At 40.8% G+C, this 24,481-nt stretch overlaps 1 protein-coding gene across 1 annotated transcript in view; it reads left to right on the forward strand.

The window, feature by feature from the left end:
* Positions 1-13,468: 13,468 nt before the first annotated feature.
* Positions 13,469-24,481, forward strand: part of LOC111140248 (serine/threonine-protein kinase ULK2-like) — a 17,171-nt gene continuing 6,158 nt past the window's right edge. The window contains 6 exon segments of the mRNA XM_022492565.1: positions 13,469-13,671; positions 17,045-17,190; positions 19,323-19,403; positions 21,321-21,607; positions 23,352-23,539; positions 24,166-24,269. Coding sequence (XP_022348273.1) covers positions 13,475-13,671; positions 17,045-17,190; positions 19,323-19,403; positions 21,321-21,607; positions 23,352-23,539; positions 24,166-24,269 — 1,003 coding nt within the window. The 5' untranslated portion in view covers positions 13,469-13,474.

Raw genomic sequence — 24,481 nt, forward strand, 5'->3', positions numbered from 1 at the left:
GATAGAAGATCTGATACAGATTTCATTGCAAAGTGACATTCGAAGGAGCGCTAGCAGTGAATTGGGTGTTTAGGACATGGGTTTAAGATTAAAGGGCATTGTGTAGTATTTTTCCTTTTTTTAAATAGAAACAATGGTTAAACAAGCTCATAGAGGACTTAACACAATAAGTTAGGAAGTTCATTGTTTCAGAAAACCATTGTGTAACCAAACATTTAATTAGAGGTGTCACTTAAGTCCTTGAACCAGGCAAATGCCACAGGACATACAACTGCTTACATCTGTGTATTTGCTTATATACCCTTTATATGCTTTCCTTTCCTTCCTGTCCTATCTCCTGTAAACCCTCTCCTCCCCCTAACAAAAGAAGAACAAAAGGAATGTACCCACAGCCTGTAAGGTTTTCCAGATCTTGCTTTCTGTGAGCATACATAAATGTCTAGGCTTGAACGTAGTTATCCTTATCGATTTATTTACTTTTTTGCATAACATGGTCTCTTGCTCCTGTTTATAATGTTTTCTTCACTGGAGGTTTAAAACTTTTTAAAATGTGTGCAGGAGGTTATTAGTCTAAAGTCCCTGGACATAGTGTTTTAGTCATCGAGTGAATAGTTACTGAGTACCTGCTTTGCTGGGCCAAGAGCCGAAACTGGGCCTGTTGGGATGACGAGAACACACCTCAGAAATTTCAGGAGAGGGAGACATGTACGTGATAAGTGGTATGATATATTTTTAAGTATCATTTTTGGAAAACATTTTAGAAGTCTTTATATGAAGACACTTTAAACTGTGCTTTTCTAAGGGAAAGATTTTTCAAAGAGATTTTTTTTTTCCAAAATTTTAAGATGGAATTAACTTTATGCCCACTTTTATGAAGACAGTATTCCTTAGTCTAATGGCTATTCTGACGTGCATTTTATTACTAGGCCAGTTTTAATTTTATGTTGTTAATTTTAGTCCCTTCCAGATATGCAGCAAATTCAGGAAGAAAACTTACCCTCCCCACCATTGGGTCCTCCCAACTATCTACAGGCGTCCAAAGATTCTGCCAGTACTAGTAGCAAGAACTCTTCTTGTGACGCGGATGACTTTGTTTGTTCCACACAACATCTCGTCAGACCACTCATGTGAGAATCTTTTCTACTTGTACACATTATATTTCTTAATTTACTAGACTAGCATTTATTTTTAACCTTTATATCATGCTCTCTCGTGCAGGGCACCTTTTCAAAGGGGCACTTTATTTAGTTGTGTGAATTCCCAGAACTATATAGCTACCATTCTAAAATCTGCTCAGTCATCTTCCATGAAGCAGTAACTTTGGATTCTGAAGGTAGATGAGAAATTTGCAGGAAATGATCTCAAATTCTGTTTGTATCCACACAGAAAGAAAGAAAAGTCAGCAGAATTGAAGGAAGACCTCTGTTGCAAAAACCACCTTAAGAGTCAAGGGAATTTAAAACCAGTCTGGATGCCCTTCAGAAGAGACTGGCATGAGGTCAGGAATGAGTTTCACAAATATGTGGGGAGAATTTTTATAGAGGAAGCAGAATCCAAGTTGACTAAATATGGTCAGGGCTGTGAGGAGCAGCAAAGGGGAACCAGAAAACCTACAAAAAAGAAGTTAGACAAAACTGTCAAGAAAGAAGGAACTGTGGTTTTGTGGTGAAGGAACAGGATCAGAAAACCTAGAAATTGGGTTCCTTCGGTAATTGAATAGTATCAAGTGGACCATGTGCAGGTGGTTGGAGAAGTTCGTGTCCAGAGGTCTGTGTAGTTGTCAGATACTGATGGCACAGCTGCAACTGTTAGGCATCATGCCAGGTGTGAAGGCCGTCATCCCCAGAGCATGCGCTTTGGGGATGTATCCACTGGGGATGGGGGGAGCAGGGACAAGGTTGCAGGAGAAGGTGGGTCGGTTCACCATCGGTGCTCCAACAGCTGGGAGTTCCCTGTAAAAATCCAACATACAGTGGTTTTCTTCTATTTTAAAAAAGGAATTAAGACTTTAAAAATTATGCAGTATTTCAAGCAGGAAATAATACAGCAGATACTCAAATCCACCCCCATTCTAATTTTATTTATGTCAGTGTTTAGCCATGTTGTTTTAGATGTCTTTTCTTAAGGATAAAAAATGCTATATAGGTACAGCCAAAGTCCTTTTCCTTGTTCCACTCTTGCCAGAGGTTAATTCTTACTGTAGATTTTTTTATACTTCCACATATCCTGTATCTATAAATAACGTATGGTGTTCTTGTGTTTTTACAGCTTTAAGTAAATGGTATAAGGAACGTTTCTATAGCTTGGTTTTTTATTCATGTTTTTGTTACATTGCTAGATACATACCTAGATATGCATGCAGTTTATTTTAATATCTGAAATTTACAGTTTAACTGTATTTTATAATACAACTAAACCACACATTTTTCCATTTTTTGCTGAGGGTGACCTGGATAATTTCTATCTTTTCACTGTTCAAAGTGTAACAGACGTCCTTGTATCAGAGTTTCTTCCACATGGATGCTCTAGAAATTTTCAACTTCAGATCTATAAAATATTGGTACAGACAAGTTGTTGGCAATCAGTAGTTTGTGACATGTTGCCCCAATGGAATAATGGTGACTTCTAAAGATTTTTTTTTCATCTTTAACTTTACCTGGAATTCTCTTTTGTAGATGGAATAAGGTAGGGATCTTAGTATTGAATATTCTGTCCTTTCTCTGTTGATAGACAATTCCAGATTTGTCCTGTTAGGTTTATATAAAGAATTGGGTTTGTTTTAAGGTGTTCTATTCTGTTAGTCTATTTGTCTGTATTATAATCATTTTTAAATTTGTGTGTGTGTGTATGTGGTGTGTGTGTGTGTGTGAGAGAGAGAGAGAGAGAGTGGGGGGAGGGGTGATGGTAGAGAGCATTTTAGTATTCTTTGGAATCACCCTGGCTACTCTTGACTGCTTTTACCTCCATGTAGTCTAATATCAGCTTGACAAATCCTACAAAAAAACATTTGGGGATTTTGATGTGAATTTGATTGGTTGATTTTGTAAGACCTATACAGGAACAGTTAATGATCTTTACAATATTAAATTGCCAAATCAAGAATATGTGTTTCTCACAAAATCATAGGGGTTCATAGGGGAAGAGAAGGAAAAATGAAATAAAAACAGAGAGGGAGGCAAACCATAAGAGACTCTTAACTCTAGACAAGAAACTGAGAGCTCCTGGAGGGGAGATGAGTGGGTGGATGGGGTAATTGGGTGACGGGCATTAAGGAAGGGACTTGATAGACTGAGCACTGGGTCTTTTATCCATCTGATAAACCCCTAAATTCTACCCCTGAAACTAGTAATACACTATACATTAATTAATTTGAATTTAAATAATAAAAAAGAGTATGTGTTTCTCTACTTATCTAGGTTTCCTTAATGTGTTTTGATAGATATTTATATTTTCCTACATAAAGGACATTCACATCTTTTGTCTTATTCTAGTTACCTTTGTTTTTTTTTCCCCTTGTGTAAATACTGTATTTGATTTTTTTTTTTTTTTCGAAACCACTCCTGTCGAGGTCTCTGTGCTTCCAAATCTCAGGTCATTTCTCAGTCTTCAGCTTTTTGATGTATTTACAGCATTTGTTATCATTGGCCAAACCCTTTTTTAAATTTTATATTTTTTATTTTTTTTTTTAAAGATTTTGTTTGTTTATTTGTAAGAGAAAAAGAGAGTGAGAGCATAAGCAGTGGGGGTGAGGCAGGCAGAGGGAGAAGTGGCTCCTTGCCAAGCAAAGAGCCCAGTGCAGAACTGGATACCAGGACCCTGGGATCACAACCTGAGCCAAAGGCAGGTGTCCCCACACTCTTCTCTGTATTAAAAATTTGTTATTGTAAAATAAATCATGCATATATTTTAAAACTATTTATTTAGAGAGAGTAAGAGCAAGTGGAGGGAGAGAGAGGGAATCCCAAGGAGACTCTGTGCTGAGCCCAATGTGGGGCTCGATTTCATGACCGAGATCATGATCCAAGCTGAAATCAAGAGTTGGACACTCAACTGACCAAGCCACCCAGGTGACCCAAATATTTTATTTTTTTAGAGCAGTTTTAGGTTTACAACAAAACTGAGAGGAAGGTACAAGTTTCCACATATCCCCTTGCCTCCCCATTCTCAGCATCACTCACCAGAACAGTACATGTGTTGCTGAGGCTAAACCTACATTGACACATCACAGTCACCCAAAGTCCATAGTCTACTTAGAATTCATTCCTGGTTTTGAACATTCTGTGGGTTGGGAGGAAGGTATAATGACATTCATCCATCATTATAATATACAAAGCATTTTTACTGCCCTAAAAATCCTCTGTGCTCCCCACCTGTCCCTTGGAAACCACCAGTATTTTTATTGTCTCTATATTTCTGTACCACAGTTTGTCCATTTACCTATTGAAGGACACTTTGATTGCTTCCAAGTTTTGACAATTAAGAATAAAGCTACTACAAACATCCGTGTGCAGGTTTTTGTGTGGACATATAGTGTGCAGCTCCTTTGGATATATACCAAGGAACATGACTGCTGGCTGGTATGGCAAGAGCATGTTTAGTTTTGTAAAAAAAACACCAAACTCTTCAAGTGGCTCTACCATTTTGCATTCCCACCAACAATGAGTGGAGTTCCTGTTGCTCCACATCCTCACCAGCATTTGGTGATGTCAGTGCTCTGGGGTGGGCTGTTCTGGTAGATGTGCAGTGGAGTCTTGTTTTAATTTGCATTTCTCTGACGACATCTGATGTTCAGCATTTTTCATGTGCTTATTCACCATCGTATATCTTCTTTGCTGTCTGCTAAGATCTATGGCCCATTTTTCAGTTGGATTGTTTGTTATCCTGTTGAGCTTTAAGAGTTCTCTGTATATTTGGGATAACAGTCCTTTATCAGATGTGTCTTTTGCAAATATCTTTGTTCTGTCTGTAACTTATATTCCATTTTCTTGATATGGTCTTTCACAGAGCAGTTGTTTTTAATTTCAATAAGTTCATCACTAATGATTAATTCAACCATTAAATGAATTTCTTTCACGGATTGCGTGTGTGGTGTTGGTATCACAATACCCAGGGTCCTCTAGGTTATGTTGTCTTCTACAATATTTGCGATTTTTTTCTTTTATATTTAGGTCTGTGGCCCATTTTAACTTTTTTAAAAAGACATTATTTATTTATTTGACAGAGAGAGACACAGCGAGAGAGGGAACACAAATAGGGGGAGTAGGAGAGGGAGAAGCAGGCTTCCCACGGAGCAGGGAGCCCAACGCAGGGCTTAGTCCCAGGACCCTGGAGTCATGACCTGAGCCAAAAGCAGACGCTTAACGACTAAGCCACCCAGGTGCCCCTTGAGTTAATTTTTTTGAAAGGTCTGTATCTAGATGCATTTTTGTTGTTGTTGTTGTTCTATGGATGTCTACTTATAGCATTATTTTTTAAAGACTGTCTTTGCTCCATTGTATTGTCTTTGCTCCTCTGTCAAAGATCAGTTGACTATATTTTTTGAAGGTCTCATTCTGGTCTCCCTATTCTGTTCCATTGATCTATTCATTTCTTCTTTTGCCAGTATAACACTGTCTTGATTACTGTAGTTTTATAGTAAGTCTTGAAGTTGGGTAGTGTCAGCCCTTGTCCTTCTCCTTCAGTGTTTTTTTGGCTGTTGTGGGTCCTTTGCCTCTCTATTTAGCCTTCAGAATTAGTTTGTCGATATCCATAAAGTAACTTGCTGGGATTGTCATTAGGATTGTAGTGAATCTATAGATTGAGTTGGGAAGAACTGACATGTTGCCAATATTTAGTCTTCCTATCCAAAAACATAGAGTATCTCTCCATTTATGTGTTCTTTGATTTCATTCATCAGAATTTTGTAGCTTTCCTCATACAGGTCTTGTATGACTTTTGTTAGACTTATACCTAAATATTTCATTTTGGTGGGTTCTGGTATAAATGGTGTTTTTTTAATTTCAAATTTTAGTTGTTTATTATTGAGATATAGGAAAGCAATATAATTTTTCAGTATTAACCTTGTATTCTGCAACTTTGCTTTAGTCACTTATTAGTTCCAGGAGGTTTTTTTGATCAATTCTTTTGGAATTTTTTTACATAGGTAATCATGTTATCTTCGAACAATAGTTTCATGTCTACCTTTCCAAGCTGCATACCTTTCATTTCCTTTTAACTTACTGTATTAGCAAGGACTTCGAGAGCTGTGTTGAAAAGAAGTAGCGAGAGAAAGAGGACTTCCTTCAGATTATGAAACTGTAATAACCACAGCCAATAGAAAAATCACTGGAAGAAAAAAATGAGAGAGGACATCCTTATATTTTTACCCAATCTTAGTGGAAAAGCTTGGAGTTTCTCACCATTTAGTATGGTGTTCGCAGTAGCTTTTTGTAGATATTCTTTATCAAGTTGAGACAGTTCCCCTCCATTCCTAGTTTACTGTGAGATTTTATCATTAATGGTGGTTGGATTTGTCAAATACTTTTTCTGTGATGTTCTGTCTATTAATGGGATAGAGCACATTAATTTTAGAATGTCGAACCAGCCTTGTATACCTGGGATAAATCCCATTTGGTCATAGCGTATAATTCTTTTTATACATTGCTGAATTCAGTTTGCTAATATTTTGTTGGAGACTTTTGCATCTGCGTTCATGAGAAATACTGGTCTGCAGTCTTCTTGTAATGTCTTTTTTCTGGTGTTGGTATGAGGGTAATTATGGCCTCATAGAATGAATTAGGAAATATTCTCTCTGCTTCTATCCTCAGAAAGAGATTGAAAATAGATACTTGGTATAATTTCTTCCTTTAATGTTTGATAGAATTCACCAGAGAATTCATCTGGGCTTCATGCTTTCTGTTTTAGAAGGCTATTAATTACTGATTCAAGGTCTTTAATAGATAAAGACCTATATTAAAATTGCCTATTTCTTCCTGAGTAAATTTTGGCAGATGTGTCTTTCACAGAATTGGTCTACTTCATCTATGGTGTCAAATTTGGTGTGTTTCTGGGATGTCTATTCCATCCTGTGGGTCTCTGTGTCTGTCGTTATGCCAACCATATTGTTTTGATTACTGTAGATTTGAAATCAGGAAGTATGAAACCTCCAGTTTTTTCTTTTCCAAAATTGCTTTGACTATTCAGGGTCCCTGCAGATTATTTATGAATTTCAGAATAGATTTTTCTATTTCTGCACAACAATGCCATTGAGATTTTGGTAGGGATGGGATTGATCTGTATAGATCACTTTGGGTGCTGTTGACATCTTTATGGTATTAAATCTTCTAGTCAATGAAGACAGGGTGTCATTTATAATTTTTCCAGCAGTGTTTTGTAGTTTCCAATATACAAGACTTTCTCTTCCTTGGTTAGATTTATTCCTCTGTATTTTATTCTTTTTGATACTTTTGTAAATAGCACTGTTTTTTTTTAAGATTTTATTTATTTATTTGACAGACAGAGATTACAAGTAGGCAGAGAGGAAGACAGAGAGAGGGGGAAGCAGGCTCCTCGCTGAGCAGAGAGCCCGATGTGGGGCTTGATCCCAGGACCCTGAGATCATGACCCGATCCAAAGGCAAAGGCTTACCCCTCTGAGCCATCCAGGCGTCCCAATAGCACTGATTTCTTAATTTCCCTTTTTCATTGCTCATTGTTAGTGTATAGAAATGCTACTTATATCTGTCTGTTGATTTCGTATACTGCAACTTTGCTGAATATATTAGTTCTAATGGCTTTTTTTGTGTGAACTCATTTGGGCTTTCTGCATTTAAGATCATGTTATCCATGAACAGAAATAATTTTACTTCTTCCATTACAGTTCTAATGCCTTTTATTTCTTTCTCTTGCCTAATTGCTCTGGCTAGGAAATCTATGTAGAAACAGTGAGAGCAGGCGTCCTTGTCTTATTCCTAGTCACAGAGAAAAGTCTTTCAGTCTTTAACCATTGAGTATGATATTACTTATGGGCTTTTTTTAAAAGGTTTTATTTATTTATTTGACAGACAGAGATCACAAGTAGGCAGAAAGGCAGGCAGAAAGAGAGGAAGGGAAGCAGGCTCCCCACTGAGCAGAGAGCCCAATGCAGAGCTCCATCCCAGGACCCTGGGATCATGACCCAAGCCAAAGGCAGAGGCTTTAACCCATTGAGCCACCCAGGTGCCCCTACTTATGGGCTTTTTATATATGGTGTTTTTTTATGTCAAGGTAATTTTCTTTTTATTCCTAGTTTGCTGAATGCTTTTTATCATTAAAGGATGTTGGAATTTTGTCAAACGCTTTTTCTGCATGAATTGACATGGTCATAGGGTTTTTGTCTTCGTTCCATTAATGTAGGTATATTATAAATCACATTTGGTCATGGTACATGATCCTTTCAATGTATTGTTGAATTTAGTTTGCTAGTATTTTGTTGAGTATTTTTACATCAAATTTCATCAGAGGAACTGTTCTGGTTTTTTGTTTTTGTTTTTATTTTTGTCTTTTGGTAGTATCTATGAGTGGCTTTGGTACTAGTGTAATGCTGAACTCATGGAAGGAGTTCGGGAGTGTTTCCTCCTCTCTAATATTTTGAAAGATTTTGAGATATGTTGGTGCTAATTCTTTAAATGTTTGGTAGAATTCACCAGTGAAACATCTGGTCTTGGGCTTTTTTTGTTATTGGGAACTTTTGATTACTGATCCAATCTCCTTAACTAGTTATGGTCCATTCAGATTTTCTCTTCCTTTATCATTCAAACTTGGTAGGCTATGTGTTTGTAGAAAGTTATCAGTTTCTTGTAGGTTATCCGACTTGTTGGCAAGCACTTGTTTGTTCATGGTATTCTGTTATAATCCTCTCTATTTCTGTGGCATTAGTCATCATTCCTTCTTTCATTTCTGATTTTGAGTCTTCTCTTTTTCTTACTTAACCCAGCTAAGTGTTGGTTTTGTTGATTTTTTTAAAATGCCAACTATTAGTTTAATTTTTCTGCTTTCTCAGTTTTGTTTATCTCTGCTCTAATCTTCATGATTTCCTTTTTTTTAAAGGAAATGGGTTTAGTTTATACTTTTTTTGGTAAGATTTATTTATTTGGGAGAGAGAGAGAGTGAGTGTGTGTGAGTGGGGGAAGCGGCAGAGGGAGAGAATCTTCAAGCAGACTCCCTGCCGAGAATGGAGCCCAACGTGGGGCTTGATCTTACAACCCGTGGGATAACAACCTGAGCCAAAAGCAAGAGTTGGATGCCCAACTGACTGAGCCACCCAGGTGCTCCTAGTTTTTACTTTTTATAATTTGAGGGGTAAAGTTAAGTTTTTGACTTGAGTTTTTTTTTTTTTAATGTTAGCATGTACAGCTATAAACATCTATCTTAGTGTTGCTTTTGCTGTATTCCATAAGTTTTGGTATATTGTGTTTATATTTTCATTTTTCTCAAGATATTTTCTGATTTATTTTGTGATTTCTTCTTTGGCCTCTTGTTTGTTTAAGAGTGTGTTGTTTAGTTTCTATGTATTTGTGGATTTTCTAGTTTTCCTTCTTCTGTTGATTTCTACTTTCTATCTATAATGATTGGAAAAGATACTTTGTATGATTTCAGTCTTTTAAAATTTTAAGATTTGTTTTGTGGCCTAATATGTCATCTATCCTGGAAAATGTTTTGTGTGCACTTGAGAAGAATGTATATTCTTCTGTTTGTGGTGGGAAGGGTGTTCTGTATATATCTACAGGGTCTAGAGCATTGTTCAAGTCCTGTTTCTTTATTGCTCATTCATCTGGTTGTTCTGTCCATTATTGAAAGCAGAGTATTGAATTGTTCAACTGTTAGTGTGGAATTGTGTATTTCTCCCTTCAATTCTGTCAATACTTGCTTCATATATTTCGGAGCACTGATGTTTGATGCATAAATATTTATAACTGTTATATTTTCCTGGTTAATTGACCCTTTAGTAATGTCTTTTTTTTGTCTCTTGTAACAGTGTTTGGCTGAAAGTGTCTGATATTAATATTGCCACTCATGCTGTCCTTTGGTTACTATTTGCATGGAATATCTTTTTTTTTTTTTTTTTAAGATTTATTGGGTGCCTGGGTGGCTCAGTAAAGTGATTGCCTTTGGCTTAGGTCATGATCCTGGAGTTCCAGGATCAAGTCCTGCTTTGGGCTCCCAGCTCAGTGGGGAGTCTGCTTCTCCCTCTGACCCTTACCCCTCTCATGCTCTCTCTCTTTCTCTCTCAAATAAATAAATAAAGTCTTTTTAAAATTTAAATTAAGGGGTGCCTGGTTGGTTCAGTGGGTTAAAGCCTCTGCCTTCCACTCAGGTCATGATTTCAGGGTCCTGGGATCGAGTCCCAGTTGGGCTCTCTGCTCAGTGGGGAGCCTGCTTTGCCCTCTCTCTCTGCCTGCCTCTCTGCCTCCTTGTGATCTCTCTCTCTCTCTCAAATAAATAAATAAAATCTTAAAAAAAAGATATAGCAGTCCATGGGCCACCTGTCCTGGGTGGCTCCACTGGTTAAGCATCTGCCTTTGGCTCAGGTCATGATCCCAGGGTCCTGGGATCGAATCCCACATCAGGCTCCCTGCTCAGCAGGGAGTCTGCTTCTCCCTCTGCCTGCTGCTCCCCAGCTTGTACTCTCTGTCTGTCTTTCTGTCAAATAAGTAAATACAATCTTAAAAAAAAAAAAGCTACAACAATCCATTTTAAGCTGAACTTCAGTTGCATACAAAAATTCTAGAGAGTATGGGAGTTTACTCCCCCTTCCCCCTTATGTTCCTGATGTCACAAATTGCATGTTTGTGTTCCTAATAATCACATAGATCTATAGCTTTTTTGGTACTTTTGTCTCATACTCTATACAAGAATTGGGACATGCCGGTCTTCCAAGAGAGGGAAACAATAGTGATAGCAGAACTGTATAATGGCTCTGACAGCTTCTGCTCTGCAGAGGGAACAGCATGTCCCCCATGGGAGCTCTCTCTCAGCCTGCTGCCCGGGGGTTGTGGCAGGAGTACACACACTAGGGGCTGTAGAAGGGGGTTTAGAGAGAGGTAGTGAGTAGTTTGAAAAAAAATCATATACTCTACCACAGGCTATTAAGTGCATGTGGAAACAGATTATTACAAATACATTAAAATTATGCTGTATGCAAAATCAAAATGGTCTGATGCAGGAACAAGACATATTCTCTGCAGAGCCATTAAAATCCTGGAGCTCCATGTCCTAACAACTATCATCTCGTAGGCCAGTCGTTATAATGTTAGTGGTAGTATATCTCATTCTTCCCTTAGAACCTCACTTTTACTGAAATTATTTTGAAATATTTCACTGTATTTCTTTCTAGGAAAATGTCTGACCTCTAGACAAAAATTCTTCATTTCAATAAAATAACAGCATATTGTATTTTGGGCAGACTGCTTAGTCTTTCTAGTATTCAATGCAGGTCAAAGATGACTTTCCACTCGTGCTGGAGACTCGGGGCCTACATAGACCTGCCCTCTCCTCACCTTGGGCTTAGGTAATCAGGTGGTGGTTGAATAGTTTTATTAATATAAAGCTAGACAGAAAAGTGGCTGCAGTGGGCTTAGCTAGCTGGAGCTCTGGGAATTTCTCCAGGGAAGACCGTGTAGATGGAGCAAGTCTGCTTGGAGATTCTGTCCGGACAGACCAGATTTACAGGCCACCTGGCATGGCTGCTCACGTCCTCACATGCTGGGGGAGGATTGCCTGAGATTCCCTTGGACAGGGGCTTTGAATTATGTATGAAGTTGCTAAGTTTACTTCTTGGGGTAGTTTTATTCTACTCTAATTTTCCTTTGGTGATTAACTAGTACAGGAAAAATATCAGAGCTTGAATATGTATATATTTTTTAAAAAGCCCTCGATGTACACCAACAGTATACTTACTCATTGAAGTGAGACTGTAGAAAGATGATATTTCTTCCTTCACATTCTGATCTTTGATGGCCTTGCTGGTTGGCCTTTCAGTGGAACTTGGGCTCTAAGGCCTGTGTGCTCTGGGTTGCAGGCACTATGGTTGGCGAGTGAAGTCTTGTAATGCTGTTTAGTTTCCAGTAGTAGAAGTTTTTTGTTTTGTTTTGTTTAATTTTCAGGTTATAGATCAACTTCACAATCAGGTATATAAATATTAAAAGCACAAATCATTGTATTTAAAAGATAGTTAATGTTGCACTTGTCACTTATATAACATTGCGTGCCGACTGTACTTTAGTAGAGAAGGATGGATGGATAAATAAATATATGATACTTAATGGGAATTACCTAAATGAAGAGTAGAGCTGATAGACTAAAAGCTAGAAACAACAGTCCTGACCACAGCGTGGTTAACACCAAAGATGTAGTTTCCTTGCAAGATGAGAAGTCAAAATAAATGGTTGTTGCCTTTGTTTCTGTGGCTCAAGGAATTTGTCTCCAGTTCTTTTGGCAAGTTCTTCACGGTTTAGAGGTAGCTGCTGAAGCTCCAGCAAGTGTACCACGTTCCGGGTAGGAGGAAAGAGGAAGAATGGATAGAAGGCTTCTACTTAGACCTTACTGACCGAGAGAGAGAGATGGCTGCAAAGGAGTCTGGGATGTATCATAATTTCACTGAGCAAATCACCACCTTCCATAAAATTTGAGTTCAGCTAGTAAGAAAGAGTGGGTGAATGGTTATTGGGGAAAGCAGCTATGATCTCTATGATGAGATTTTCTTTTTATTTGAATATGAGATACTCTAATGGTTCAGAAAGCCCTAAAGTGACACTTTAAAAGATAATCATACTGTTTGTTAGCTAACTAGATCTCTGATCTCTTTGTATCTGCAGTGTAATTTGAGAAAAAATGTTAGATTCATGGGGCTTTTTTAGTATTATAGACAGACAGAAGAATGAAATAAATCATCTTTTTTAAGGTCCAGTATTGTCCCTGATGTTTTGATAGGTTGTAGATTGAATTGAAAGGACATACTGTTTCCAAATTTATGAAAAGCAAGGAGAGAGGCTATTACAGAAACCCAGTACTAACACTTCAGCATCTGGACCTCAGATCGGTCATGTGCTTTGAGAGTTGTACAGTGTTATTTTCAATCTTTTTAAAAGTCAGAGTTCTTTGGGAATGCTTACTGCATTCATGACTTTTGTAAACATTCCAGTCATCTTTGCTCTTGAACTTCCTGTTCTTTTACCCAGCATATTTTCCTAGAAATATTTTTTTCTCCTCACATAATAACGAATAGCAGAACATGAGCAGATGAAATAGAAATTTGCCAGCCTACAGACTTCTACTGTTGTAGAGGAATGTTTTTCTAGTTCTTATTATGATTCTTAGTCCCAAAATGCTTATAAATGCCTGGAGAGTTCCAGTGTGATTTTTTTTGGCCTTATATTTGAGATGATCATTTTTTATTCACATGAATGTGATCATTTGGTCTCTTCTAGAATTTTCTCTAAATATCGCCAAGGTGTCAAATGAAAGAGAAACAGTCCCATTTGGATTTCTTTCCTTTCTCAATCCATGATCGTTGCAGTCAGTGCCAGCCCACTGTGTCGCCTCACAGCAAGACAGCACCAATTCCAGTTCCTACTCAGATAAGGAATTATCAGCGCATAGAGCAGAATCTTACATCTCCTGCCAGCTCTGGCACAAATCTACATGGTTCTCCAAGGTAAGCGAGTATTTTTTTTCCTTCTTTTTCTTTTAAAAAATTTGTTGTTTTTGAAAGATCTGTTACTTTCCATGGTTTAACATAATCTCTTACCGGTGTGTATCATGGAGGTGTACAAAACTGAAGAATAAAAATCTTCTGTAATGAATCTATTTTTTTAAAAGATTTTATTTGTTTATTTGACAGACGGAAATCACAAGTAGGCAGAGAGGCAGTCGGTGGGGGTGGGGAGGCAGGCTCCCCGCTGAGTAGAGAGCCCAATGCGGGGCTTGATCCCAGGACCCTGAGATCATGACCTGAGGCAAAGGCAGAGGCTTAACCCATTGAGCCACCCAGGCGCCCCTATAATAATTCTATTTAAATGGTGGTTAAGCTTAGCTGGATGATATAGTAAGATATGTATATATAGTAATTCTTAAGAATTAAGGAAGAACTTATTAAAGATGAAACCTCACTGGTTGTACAGATCATTTACGTATTATTTATTTCCTCTACATCCTGAAACCCCACTAAGGTAGCAAGAATGAAAAGGTCTAAGTCCACAAAGGTAAGACAGGTAAGAACACATGCTCAGTGGATGAGAGTTTTCAGCACCTTTCTGGAAAACAGAAACAAGATGAAAGGGGGCCCCACTATAGTAGGGCCGGTGTCAGAGTGCCCTGCGGTGCCCCCAAGACCCCAGCCACCAGACCTCAGGGAAGGCAGGACTGCAAGTGAGGCATAAGGCTGAAGACAAAAAAGTGCATCTGGACTAAATAGCAAGAATGCAAAGACAAGAAAACTTATGTAGAAAATGTGTATCCTGAGAAGTAGGGTAGAGACTGCATTTGTAAATCAGAACAGAATGCTGTTGAAAACAATCAATGTCAAAAAGACCTCTTGGACATTCCAAAATATAACTGAAGAAAATAAAAATAAATGTTGAAAGACAAAGTTGAGGCTGTATCTGAAATAGATCAATTAAATAAAGACGATGGAAACTATGAATAAAAAATATTCTTTCAACATTAGGGAACGTGGGCATTCCAGCAAGAACAAGTTGAAGAAGAAAATTTCCAGGAAATAATCAAGAAAAATTTTCTAGAATTGGAGAGTAGAAGATTTTGGATTAAAAGGGCTCTCCAAATGCATAATTCAATGAATGGAAAAAGATTCACGCTGTCATAGGATGAGATGAAAACTCATGAGAGCTTTCTACAAAGGATGTTTTGGAGCAAAACCTGTGAAAATTATTAATGCATGCATCTTTTGAGCCAGCACTTGAACTTCTGATAACTTGCTCTGTAGATACACAGTCCTTGCCTGTGTATGAAGCTACACATATACAGGTTGTTAATTTGATAATAGCAGAAGATGAGAAATAAGCCAAGTGCCCACCAGTAATCAACTGAGTCCTTAACGTCCGTCTGTGACAGTGGAGCACCTTCCTTGAAGAGGAAGGAAGCTCTCTCTGTACTGAGGGAGAAAAATTTCCAAGGAATATTATATAATGAGAAAAGCAAAGTGATAGCAGAATTAGCAGTGGTTTTCAAAGTGTGGTTTGTGTGTGACTCCCTTTTGAAAGGTTCATGAGGTCAAGACTATTTTCATAATGATACTGGGACACGCTTTGCTTTTTTTCGCTATGTTGACATATGCACTAATGATACAGAAGCAATGACGTGCAAACTGCTGCTGCCTTAAAATGCATCAAGGTAGTGGCACCCAAATGCACTGTGGTTTTTCATATCTTTTACCACCACACAGTAGTGGTACCAAAGAATGTCTTTAAGGAAGCAGTAAAAGTTACTATTTCTCTTTGAAAATCGCAACCTTGAGTAGCTTGTGGGCATAAAGCACTTTTGGTGCACATTGGAGTAGTTCTCTTAAGGAAAAGCACTTGCATGATTGTTTCAGCTGCAAGTTGAACTCACCCTGTTTTTCATGGAATACCATTTTTTCATGGAAGAACAGCTGACAAGCTATCAGGTGTGGGCATTGGGCAGCCATTTTGTTGAAAACAGTTGAACGAAGTCTGCCATTCCTGGAAAACAAGCGACATAAAATTTGAACTCTTGAGCAAAAATTAGAATTTTTGAAAATATACTCACCATATTCACCACTGTAATCTTGACAGCTTCTCTTATGCCTTGATGGCCACTTCTGTTAAGATTTGTGGTGATATTTTGTTATGGATGTGACTTTTTGATATTGTGTGATATGTCAACATTTGGAATATGTGCATATACTCATTCAAAATGCCAAGTGTTTAAAAATCCTGCATGGATAAAAAATCTAGTCCAAGCACAAGATATCCTAGTATAAAACAAAATTTCATTGGCATGGTTTCAGATTCCACATTGCAATGATTCTTTTAGATCATCCAGGAGTCCAATGGCTGAGTTTTGGTGTAGTCTCAAAGACAAGCTTCACAAAAGTCTGAAAAGGCTACCAAAATATTCCTCCCTTTTCTGGCGACATGTCTGTGTAAGGCTGGATTTTCTCTATGTGTGTCCCACCATATATGTGCTACAGAAAAGATTGAATGCACAAACAATTCTGAGAACCCAACTACTGAGCAAGACATTAGAGATTTTAAAAAATGTAAAACAGTGTCATGCTTCTCATGAATTTATTTTGTTTGGAAAAATATAATTAATTTTCATAATCTTACATTACATGTAATAAGTTTATTCCTTTTAATGAATTATTAATTACCAGTTTTTTCAGTTTTAGCTTCTCATACAGTAAGATTCAACAGATACAAGTTTTATAAATAGAAACTCTGGGATAAGGGCACCTGGGTGGATCAGTCATTTAAGCATCTGACTCTTGATTTCAGCTCAGGTCATGATCTCATGGTCGTGAGATCAAGCCCTGTGTTGGTCTCTGTGCTGAGTGTGGAACCTGCTTAAGATTCTCTCTTTTCCTCTACCCCTCCACCCGCAATCCCCTCTCTCTCCCTCTCTTAAAAAAAAATTCTGGGCTATTCAGTAATTTTAAGTGTATAAAGGGAACCAAAAACAAACAAAAAAACAAAATAGTTGGTATGGTATACATTACCTTTGTTAAAACAAGATGAAAATAAGATTATATTTTCAGTTTGTTTGCTTGTATATGACTTAAGGAATTCTGAAAGGATATCTTAGAAACTAAAAATAGTGGCAACCTTTGGTGTAGGACTGAGGGAGTGTCGAGAAGTAGGCAGACAGAATATAAGGATGGGAGGGAGACTTCACGCCATATAACTTTATACATTTTCTATTTGTTCCATGTGATTATATTACATAGTTTTAAAAGTTCTACTCCCTGACGTGTTGTTAGGAAGTTTTAGAAAAAAGGAAGGAGAGCCCAGAACCTGCCAGAGAGGGAGTCATTTTATTTTTCTTTTCAGATCTGCAGTGGTACGAAGGTCCAACACCAGCCCACTGGGCTTCCTCCGGCTGGGATCCTGCTCCCCAGCACCCACAGACACAGTGCAGACAGTCGGATGAAGACTCTCCACTGGGTCTTCCAGGCCTTACTCACCTTCCCCTTTGGGTAAGGAGAGTGGAACTGTTGTTTTCACCTTTTCCCACGGTGGCAGATCTGACATGATGCTGTCTTTAGGAGCTCATGATGGCAGTGAGTTTCAGCTGACGGGGAGCCATATCATACCCTCCCACTCTCTACCTTCTCCCCGGCCCGTGTCAGCATCCCCAGATATGTTTGTCTTTGTCGGGACCGCTGTTGGAAATGTAAAATGGATCTCATGGATAAAAAGTATCTCCACTGGGTTTGGGCTCCAAACGCACAAAATCAGAAACTCTAGATAATAATTGCATGAAACACCTAACCTACTGACCACTCAGATTTGTGAGGATTAAGAGACACTCATGTGTACAGCAGCGCTGGCTTGGGTCCCCCGGGGGCCTTCCAGCTCTGGGAGGAAGATGGTGGCAGCTTCAGCCTGGGTCTTTCCACCTCGCCTGGGAAGTCTGCAGGGCACAGGGGGGATCCCTGCATGAGCAGCCCCACAGCCCAGGCAACAAAACCCCAAACAAACAGAAAAATGAACCTAAAACCACAATTTTCATGAACTGAGAGACAAAATGCTCCAACTTCAGAAAACATGCAAGACAGGCCAAAGCAGCTGAGACTGCAGAATCTGAGGGAGACGGCACTGGTGTCGTGGGGCAGAGCAGGGTTGGGGGCAGAGAGGGCCCCGGGGCAGCAGGTCTCAAACTGGGCCCCCCATATAAATAGAGATACATATTTTTTTTACTTCTAAAAGGTAAATTTTTATACCCCTGTATAGGGCTCAACTCTCAGGCAAAACTGCCGAGGTAGGAGTAGGGAATGTGAAGAAATTCCAAGAGGAGGCAGAGTGCGAAGGATTGAAGTATGCCCAGGAGCCCTGATTCAAAAAACCCCCACCATAATGATAGTTTTTAAAAATGTGTATCACCGGGACGCCTGGGTGGCTCAGTTGGTTGGACGACTGCCTTCGGCTCAGGTCATGATCCTGGAGTCCTGGGATCGAGTCCCGCATCGGGCTTCCAGCTCCATGGGGAGTCTGCTTCTCTCTCTGACCTTCTCCTCGCTCATGCTCTCTCACTGTCTCTCTCTCTCAAAGAAATAAATAAAATCTTTAAAAAAAAAAAAATGTGTATCACCACACCTATTGCAGTGGTTCCGAAGCTGCTGTTTAGCTGAAAAATCTTCCCCAAACAAAATCCTGGCCCTCCCTCACCCCCTCAGCAGTTCCTGAGGCACCTCAGGGTCTCCTGAGACAAGAGCCAAGCCTTGTCCTTGCCCTCAAGGAAAAGGCCCCTCCTCGGCTCTAACCTTGCTTGCCTGTGTAATCATCTGGTTATAGACCTACGTGTCCTGTCTGCTTTATCTCCCTGAGCTCTCCCAGCTCTTCCTCTGGTTGGTTTGGGTTCTCAGAGGAGAATGCAGAGAAGGGAGCCGCAGAGACGTGCCAGAATGACGGGGGAGGTGCCTGGGATGGGTGCGGGGGGGCAGGGAGAGGAGGGTTCTGGGGGAGCCCCTTCAGACCTCCTTGCAGCCCTGACCCCTGTGAGGGAGGGGGGAGGTAGGAGGAGTGGGCCCGGGAACCTTGACTAGAGTGACTAGAGCGTTAATTCTAAGGACGTTTTAGCCAGGCCCCAGGGGTGTCCCCAAGCCCTAGATGGTCCAAATTTCCTGACCTGCTTGAACCAGCCTGAACGAGTGCCGCGTCCTCGTGCAGGTGTTGGCCGCGAGCAGCCTCGGGGAGCAAGGCTTGGGACGGGCGGCAGGAGCATGGTGGGTGCAGAAGGACAGCAGCTGGGCCATCTGCTGGCTGTGTGGTCCACTGGCTGGACCCCCTGCAGCTCCACAGCCGCCAACACCACGAGCCCCTTCCTCCTCGGTCTGAAGTCACCTACTGGTTGCAGGCATTGGTTTGTTCCCGCGGTTTTCTTTCCTGCTGCCCTTGTTTCAAGGTCGATTCTGCAGTTCTTTAGATCATTGTGTGCCCAGCACCCAGCACCCCGCACGCTGGTCAGTAAGTGCCCGCTGGAATAAAGCTGTGCTCATCCGGGTTTGCCGACTGTCATGTACGGTGCAGCTGGTGCATGGCTCACCTGCTCCTTCCGGCACTGGTTTTGAATCACCTCTCGCTCCTTTCCTCGTTTCCCTGCTCACAGTTGGGACCATTCTGGAGCAGCTGAGTCAGTGCTGCTGTGGGCATCCTCAGGGTCACGAATCCAGGAGTAGAAACTCCTCAGGTAGGAGATCTGTTTGGCATATTAATAATTTTAATCCTGTTATAAGTCGATTTGAATTATGTTTTTCTAGCCTTACCAAAGGAACAGAACTGATATGAAATATTCTATCTGTTGTCCTACTTTCTAGGATCTTGGTCTAATAGGCTTTAGCATATCATATAGTTAATCAGGTATCTCCTTTGGGTATCTTTTCTCTTGGAAGTTGTTAATTAACTGAGCTAAACTTTGGTCATTGTCGTGTAGATAATAAAAGCCAATCTAGGGGCTCCTGGGTGGCTCAGTTGGTTTCTGTCTTCGGGTCAGGTCTTGATCCCAGGGTCCTGGGATTGAGCTCTGTGTCGGGCTCCCTGCTCGGTGGGAATCCTGCTTCTCCTTCTCCCACCTCCCACCTACCCTCCTGGCTTGTGTTCCCTCTCTCACTGTCTCTCTCTCTGTCAAGTAAATAACAAAATCTTTGGGGAAAAAAAAAGGAAAGAAAACCAATCTAGAAAATGAAATTTCATTCCTAATACTGTTCTTGATAACAGCTGCTAGTTAGCATGAGATAAACAAGAAATATAGTTTAATTTGCTTTAATATAAAATATATAAAAGATATGTGCAAATCACACTTTTATTAGTCAAATTTTATATGTGAATTTGAGGAGTTGGCTAATTAAAGGAATACTGTGTCACTGAGAAAAGCACCTTTTCTTAGTTTTTCAGTTTTTCATATTTTGTGTTTCCCTAAAAATAAACCTTAGATAACTTTCTCCAGATTTATAACATTCTGCTACTAATTTTATTTATTTCTATGTGCATATTTATGCATATATACACGTACACACACACACACACACACACACAGACGGCAGAACCCAGTTCTGAAAGATTAAATACCAGATTTAGGATGAGATTAGGCTAGAAGCGGTCAGTAGCAAAAACTCCAATTTCCTTTCTGGGAAGATTATGGCTATAGGTCCGTACCTATAAATTATTGGTGGTAGTTTGGCTTGCAACAAGCTCCGAAGAATTTGTATCTGGAGCTCCGGGCTGGCTTAGTAGACCTGAAGTTGGCAACAAGGTCTGTGCAGGGCAGTCCTCTTGCCGTTCCAGCCGTTCACCGTATCAGGACCCTATTTCTCAGGCTCTTACTGCGGTGTCCCCTGAGGTGGCAAGGTTCCTGTGGACGAGGGTTTTCTTTGTGGAGAACAGGGACGCTTTAGGTTACAAATGAATTTCATTCATGAGACTAATAAAAATAATTAAATTATCCATATATGCTTGTGATTTTTAGGCAAGTAAAATAAAATCCCAGAAAAGTGTATTATCTAATTAGATAAACGGTTATTCTGGATTGGTTTGAAAAGTTTCTTTTAGCTTCTAGGTGAGAAAAGAGAGTAATACATTGATATCCCCAAGTATGCATTCACATAAGAAGTAGAAATCATTTGATTTCAGTTCAACAGAGGTTTTCGTAGTTTTTTTTTTTAAGATTTTATGTATTTATTTGAGAGAGAGAGAGAGAACAAGAGAGGAGAGAGGTCAGTGAGAGAAGAAAACTCCCTGCCGAGCAGGGAGTCCGATGTGGGACTCGATCCCGGGACTCCAGGATTATGACCTGAGCTGAAGGCAGTCACTTAACCAATGGAGGCACCCAGGCACCCAGGTTTTTGTAGTTTTTATTGACATTGGTCATTTATGATGTAGTTCTCTTGTGCTAATTAGAGTTATATGCTAGCCGCTGCTAAGAGCGGCTAACATACCCACCACCATTACCCACACCTATCCCCAAAATCATCTCTTGCCAAATACACAATTTTAAAAATATCTCCTGAAGAACATGACATTCATTAGACTTCCCATTTCGAGTACTGTCCTCTGACTTCTTCAGTGTTTGCCTGCGCTCTGGGTTAACCTGCATGTGTGTCCGTGGCAGGTTCCCCAGTGCCACCGGTTCCGTCACCACAGTCTCTCCTGTCGGGCGCTAGGCTGCAGAGCGCCCCGACCCTCACCGACATCTACCAGAACAAGCAGAAACTCAGAAAGCAGCACTCGGACCCCGTGTGCCCGTCCCACGCCGGGGCTGGGTACAGCTATTCACCTCAGCCCAGTCGGCCCGGCAGCCTCGGAACCTCTCCCACCAAGCACACGGGGTCCTCTCCTCGCAGTTCAGACTGGTTCTTTAAAACTCCTTTACCAACCATCATTGGCTCTCCTACTAAGGTGTGTTCATTAAGCTCTTTAGTCGGCATGACGACTTTGTTCAGTTAATGTTCGTTACATGGAGCACGGGGTGCTGTATGGTGAGCTCAGGTCCAGCAGCAGACCACCACAGAGAGACTGGAACAGAGAAGTCTGTTGCTCACGTATCTTGGCAGAAGTACCTGGCATGCCTCAAGAGACTACACGGGGACGTCCAGGCAGGTGCAGACAGAGACAGGACCCAGGGCACATGCCTTTATTAGGGTCCGGGATGGAGGACTTTGGGGTTCCTGAGCTAAAGCAGGATTGGTCAGTTTGAGCCAAAAAAATGGGATTCTAGTAAGCTCCACAGGAGTCTTTGTGTGTGCAACATCCAAGGGGAAAGCCTGGGGGATGGGGGAGACTAGACCACCAGGGGTGTTGAAGGAGTCATCTCCAGAATTTAAATGTACTTGTGACTGCAGTCTGCTCTCGAGGGCCTGCACTTGCATGCGGGGCCGGTGTCCGTTTAAGGCCCTGCAGCTGCGTGGCCACATGGAGTGATGTGGAGTCCGCAGTGCTGTGGGGTAGCTTAGCTGAACTCACGACACTAGTCCCCTTGTCCCCTGGGGATATGCTCCAAGACTCTCCACGGTTGACTGAAACCACAGATAGTACGATAAAGTTTAATTTATAAGTTAGGCATGGTGAGAGATTAATAACCATAACTGATAATACAATAGAACAGTTATAATAGGCCACAGTGAAAGTTAAGTGAATGTGGTCTCTCTCTCTCTCAAAATACACCCAGAATATATATAATATATAATAATCATGGGGCAGTTTTTTTTTTTTTTAAGATTTCATTTATTGGGGGGCGCCTGGGTGGCTCAGTGGGTTAAGCCTCTGCCTTCGGCTCAGGTCATGATCTCAGGGGCCTGGGATCGAGCCCCACGTCGGGCTCTCTGCTCAGCAGGGAGCCTGCTTCCCCTTCTCTCTCTGCCTGCTGCTCTGCCTACTTCTGATCTCTCTCTGTCAAATAAATAAGATCTTTAAAAAAAAACATAAGATTTCATTTATTGGGGTGCCTGGATGCTTAGTCGATTAAGCATCTGCCTTCAGCTCAGGTCATGATCCTGGGGTCATGGGATCGAGCCCCACATCAGGCTCCCTGCTCAGTGAGGAGCCTGCTTCTCCCTCTCCCTCTGCCTCCCACTCTGCCCGCTTGTGATCTCTGTCAAATAAATAAATTAAATCTTTAAAAAAATTATTTATTTGAGAGAGAGAGAAAGCACAAGTGATGCTGGGAGGGGCACTGGGAGAGGGAGAAGCAGAGGATATGAGGTGGGAGCAGGCCTGCATGGAGAGATGAAGTGAGGGAGTGACATAGGCACGTGACCCAGCGTTAGGCTACCACTGACCTTCTGCTGGTGTATCGGAAGGAGGATCACCTGCTTCTAGACCAGGGTCGGCCACAGAAAGCGAAGCTACGATGGGGGCTACTGTGCTTGATAGAAAAGATTCATGGTGATATTGAATAGCTACCATTTAAGGAGGACTTGCCATGAGCCAGGCACAGTCTAAGTACTTCATGCCGAATGCTTTTTATACATGATCCCACTGATTCCTGAAGAAAGGAAGTTGAGGCTAAAGAGAATGAGTGAGCTGTCCATGGCTGCAGAGGCTGTCAGTGGAAGAGGCAGGATGTGAATCGAGGTCTGACTTAGGTCTGACGATTCCAAATGCTGCACGCGGGGTAGGAACCAGTTTGCATGTGTTTCCTCAGACCACAGCTCCTTTCAAAATACCTAAAATGCAAGCGTCTTCCAACCAGCTAGCCATGGTGACTCGCCAAGGGCCCTCTGAAGGGCAGACTAAAGATGGGAGCGAGCCACGGGAGTGCCCTCATTGTCTCCTAGCTCAAGGGGGCGAGAGGCAGAAGCCTGAGCAGCAGAACAAAGCGGTGTTTGGCAGGTAAAAGACACCATTTCCTCCCAGCCTTCAGTGTGAAAACTGCAATAGCACATCTATTTCTATGATAAGGACAAACCAGACCAAATTAATTTAGTAGCTGGTCTACACCACTTGGGTAATGATATGAACTGTATATATTTAGAATCTGTGAAAACCACAGGTGCTTCCTGTGACTGAATACAGAGTCCTCACTGAATTTCCTGAATGTTCTATGTATGCTTTTTGTTTGTTTGGGTTATTGAAGTTCATCTCTACCCTGAATTGTCTGGTATCTATTTTTTGTCTCCTTATTCTCTGACTTCCCTTTAGCCCTTTTGTGGCTTGGCTTTAATCTCCCTTATTATTTTAAATATTGGGATTTTTATAGTATACTTTCCAGGGATGCCTGGGTGGCCTCTGTCTTCAGCTCAGGTCATGATCACAGGGTCCTGGAATCCAGTTCCACATTAGGCTCCTTGCTCAGCAGGGAGTGTGCTTCTCCCTCTGCCTCTGCCTGCCTCTCTGCCTGCTTGTGCCCTCTCTTTCTCTGACAAATAAATAAGTAAATAAGTAAATAAGTAAATACATAAATAAATAAAATTAAATAAAGTATACTTTCCATTATGAACATCATGCCTTCTGTCTAGATCTGTCCGTGCTGGGAAATTATCAGACCAACAAGCGAAGATACCTTTAGGTGGACACCAGGGCAGCATGGACAGTTTAAATACAGAACGACCAATGGATACAGGTAAGACAATGGGGTTTCTTTCTAGGTAGGTTATTTGCTAGTATGTGCATTGGTTTACGGTTATTGCTGCCACAGATTAGCACAAGTGTGCTGTTTTTAAAACAACACAAACGTAGCATTGTACAGTTTCAGAGGTCAGAGGCCTGCAGTGAGTTTCTCTGGGCTAAAATCAGTATGTTGACAAGGCTGCATTCCTTCTGGAGGCTGTAGGG

This window comes from Enhydra lutris, unplaced genomic scaffold (genome assembly GCF_002288905.1).
Source record: "Enhydra lutris kenyoni isolate GAN:26980312 unplaced genomic scaffold, ASM228890v2 scaffoldscaffold304, whole genome shotgun sequence".
NCBI classification, from domain to species: domain Eukaryota; kingdom Metazoa; phylum Chordata; class Mammalia; order Carnivora; family Mustelidae; genus Enhydra; species Enhydra lutris.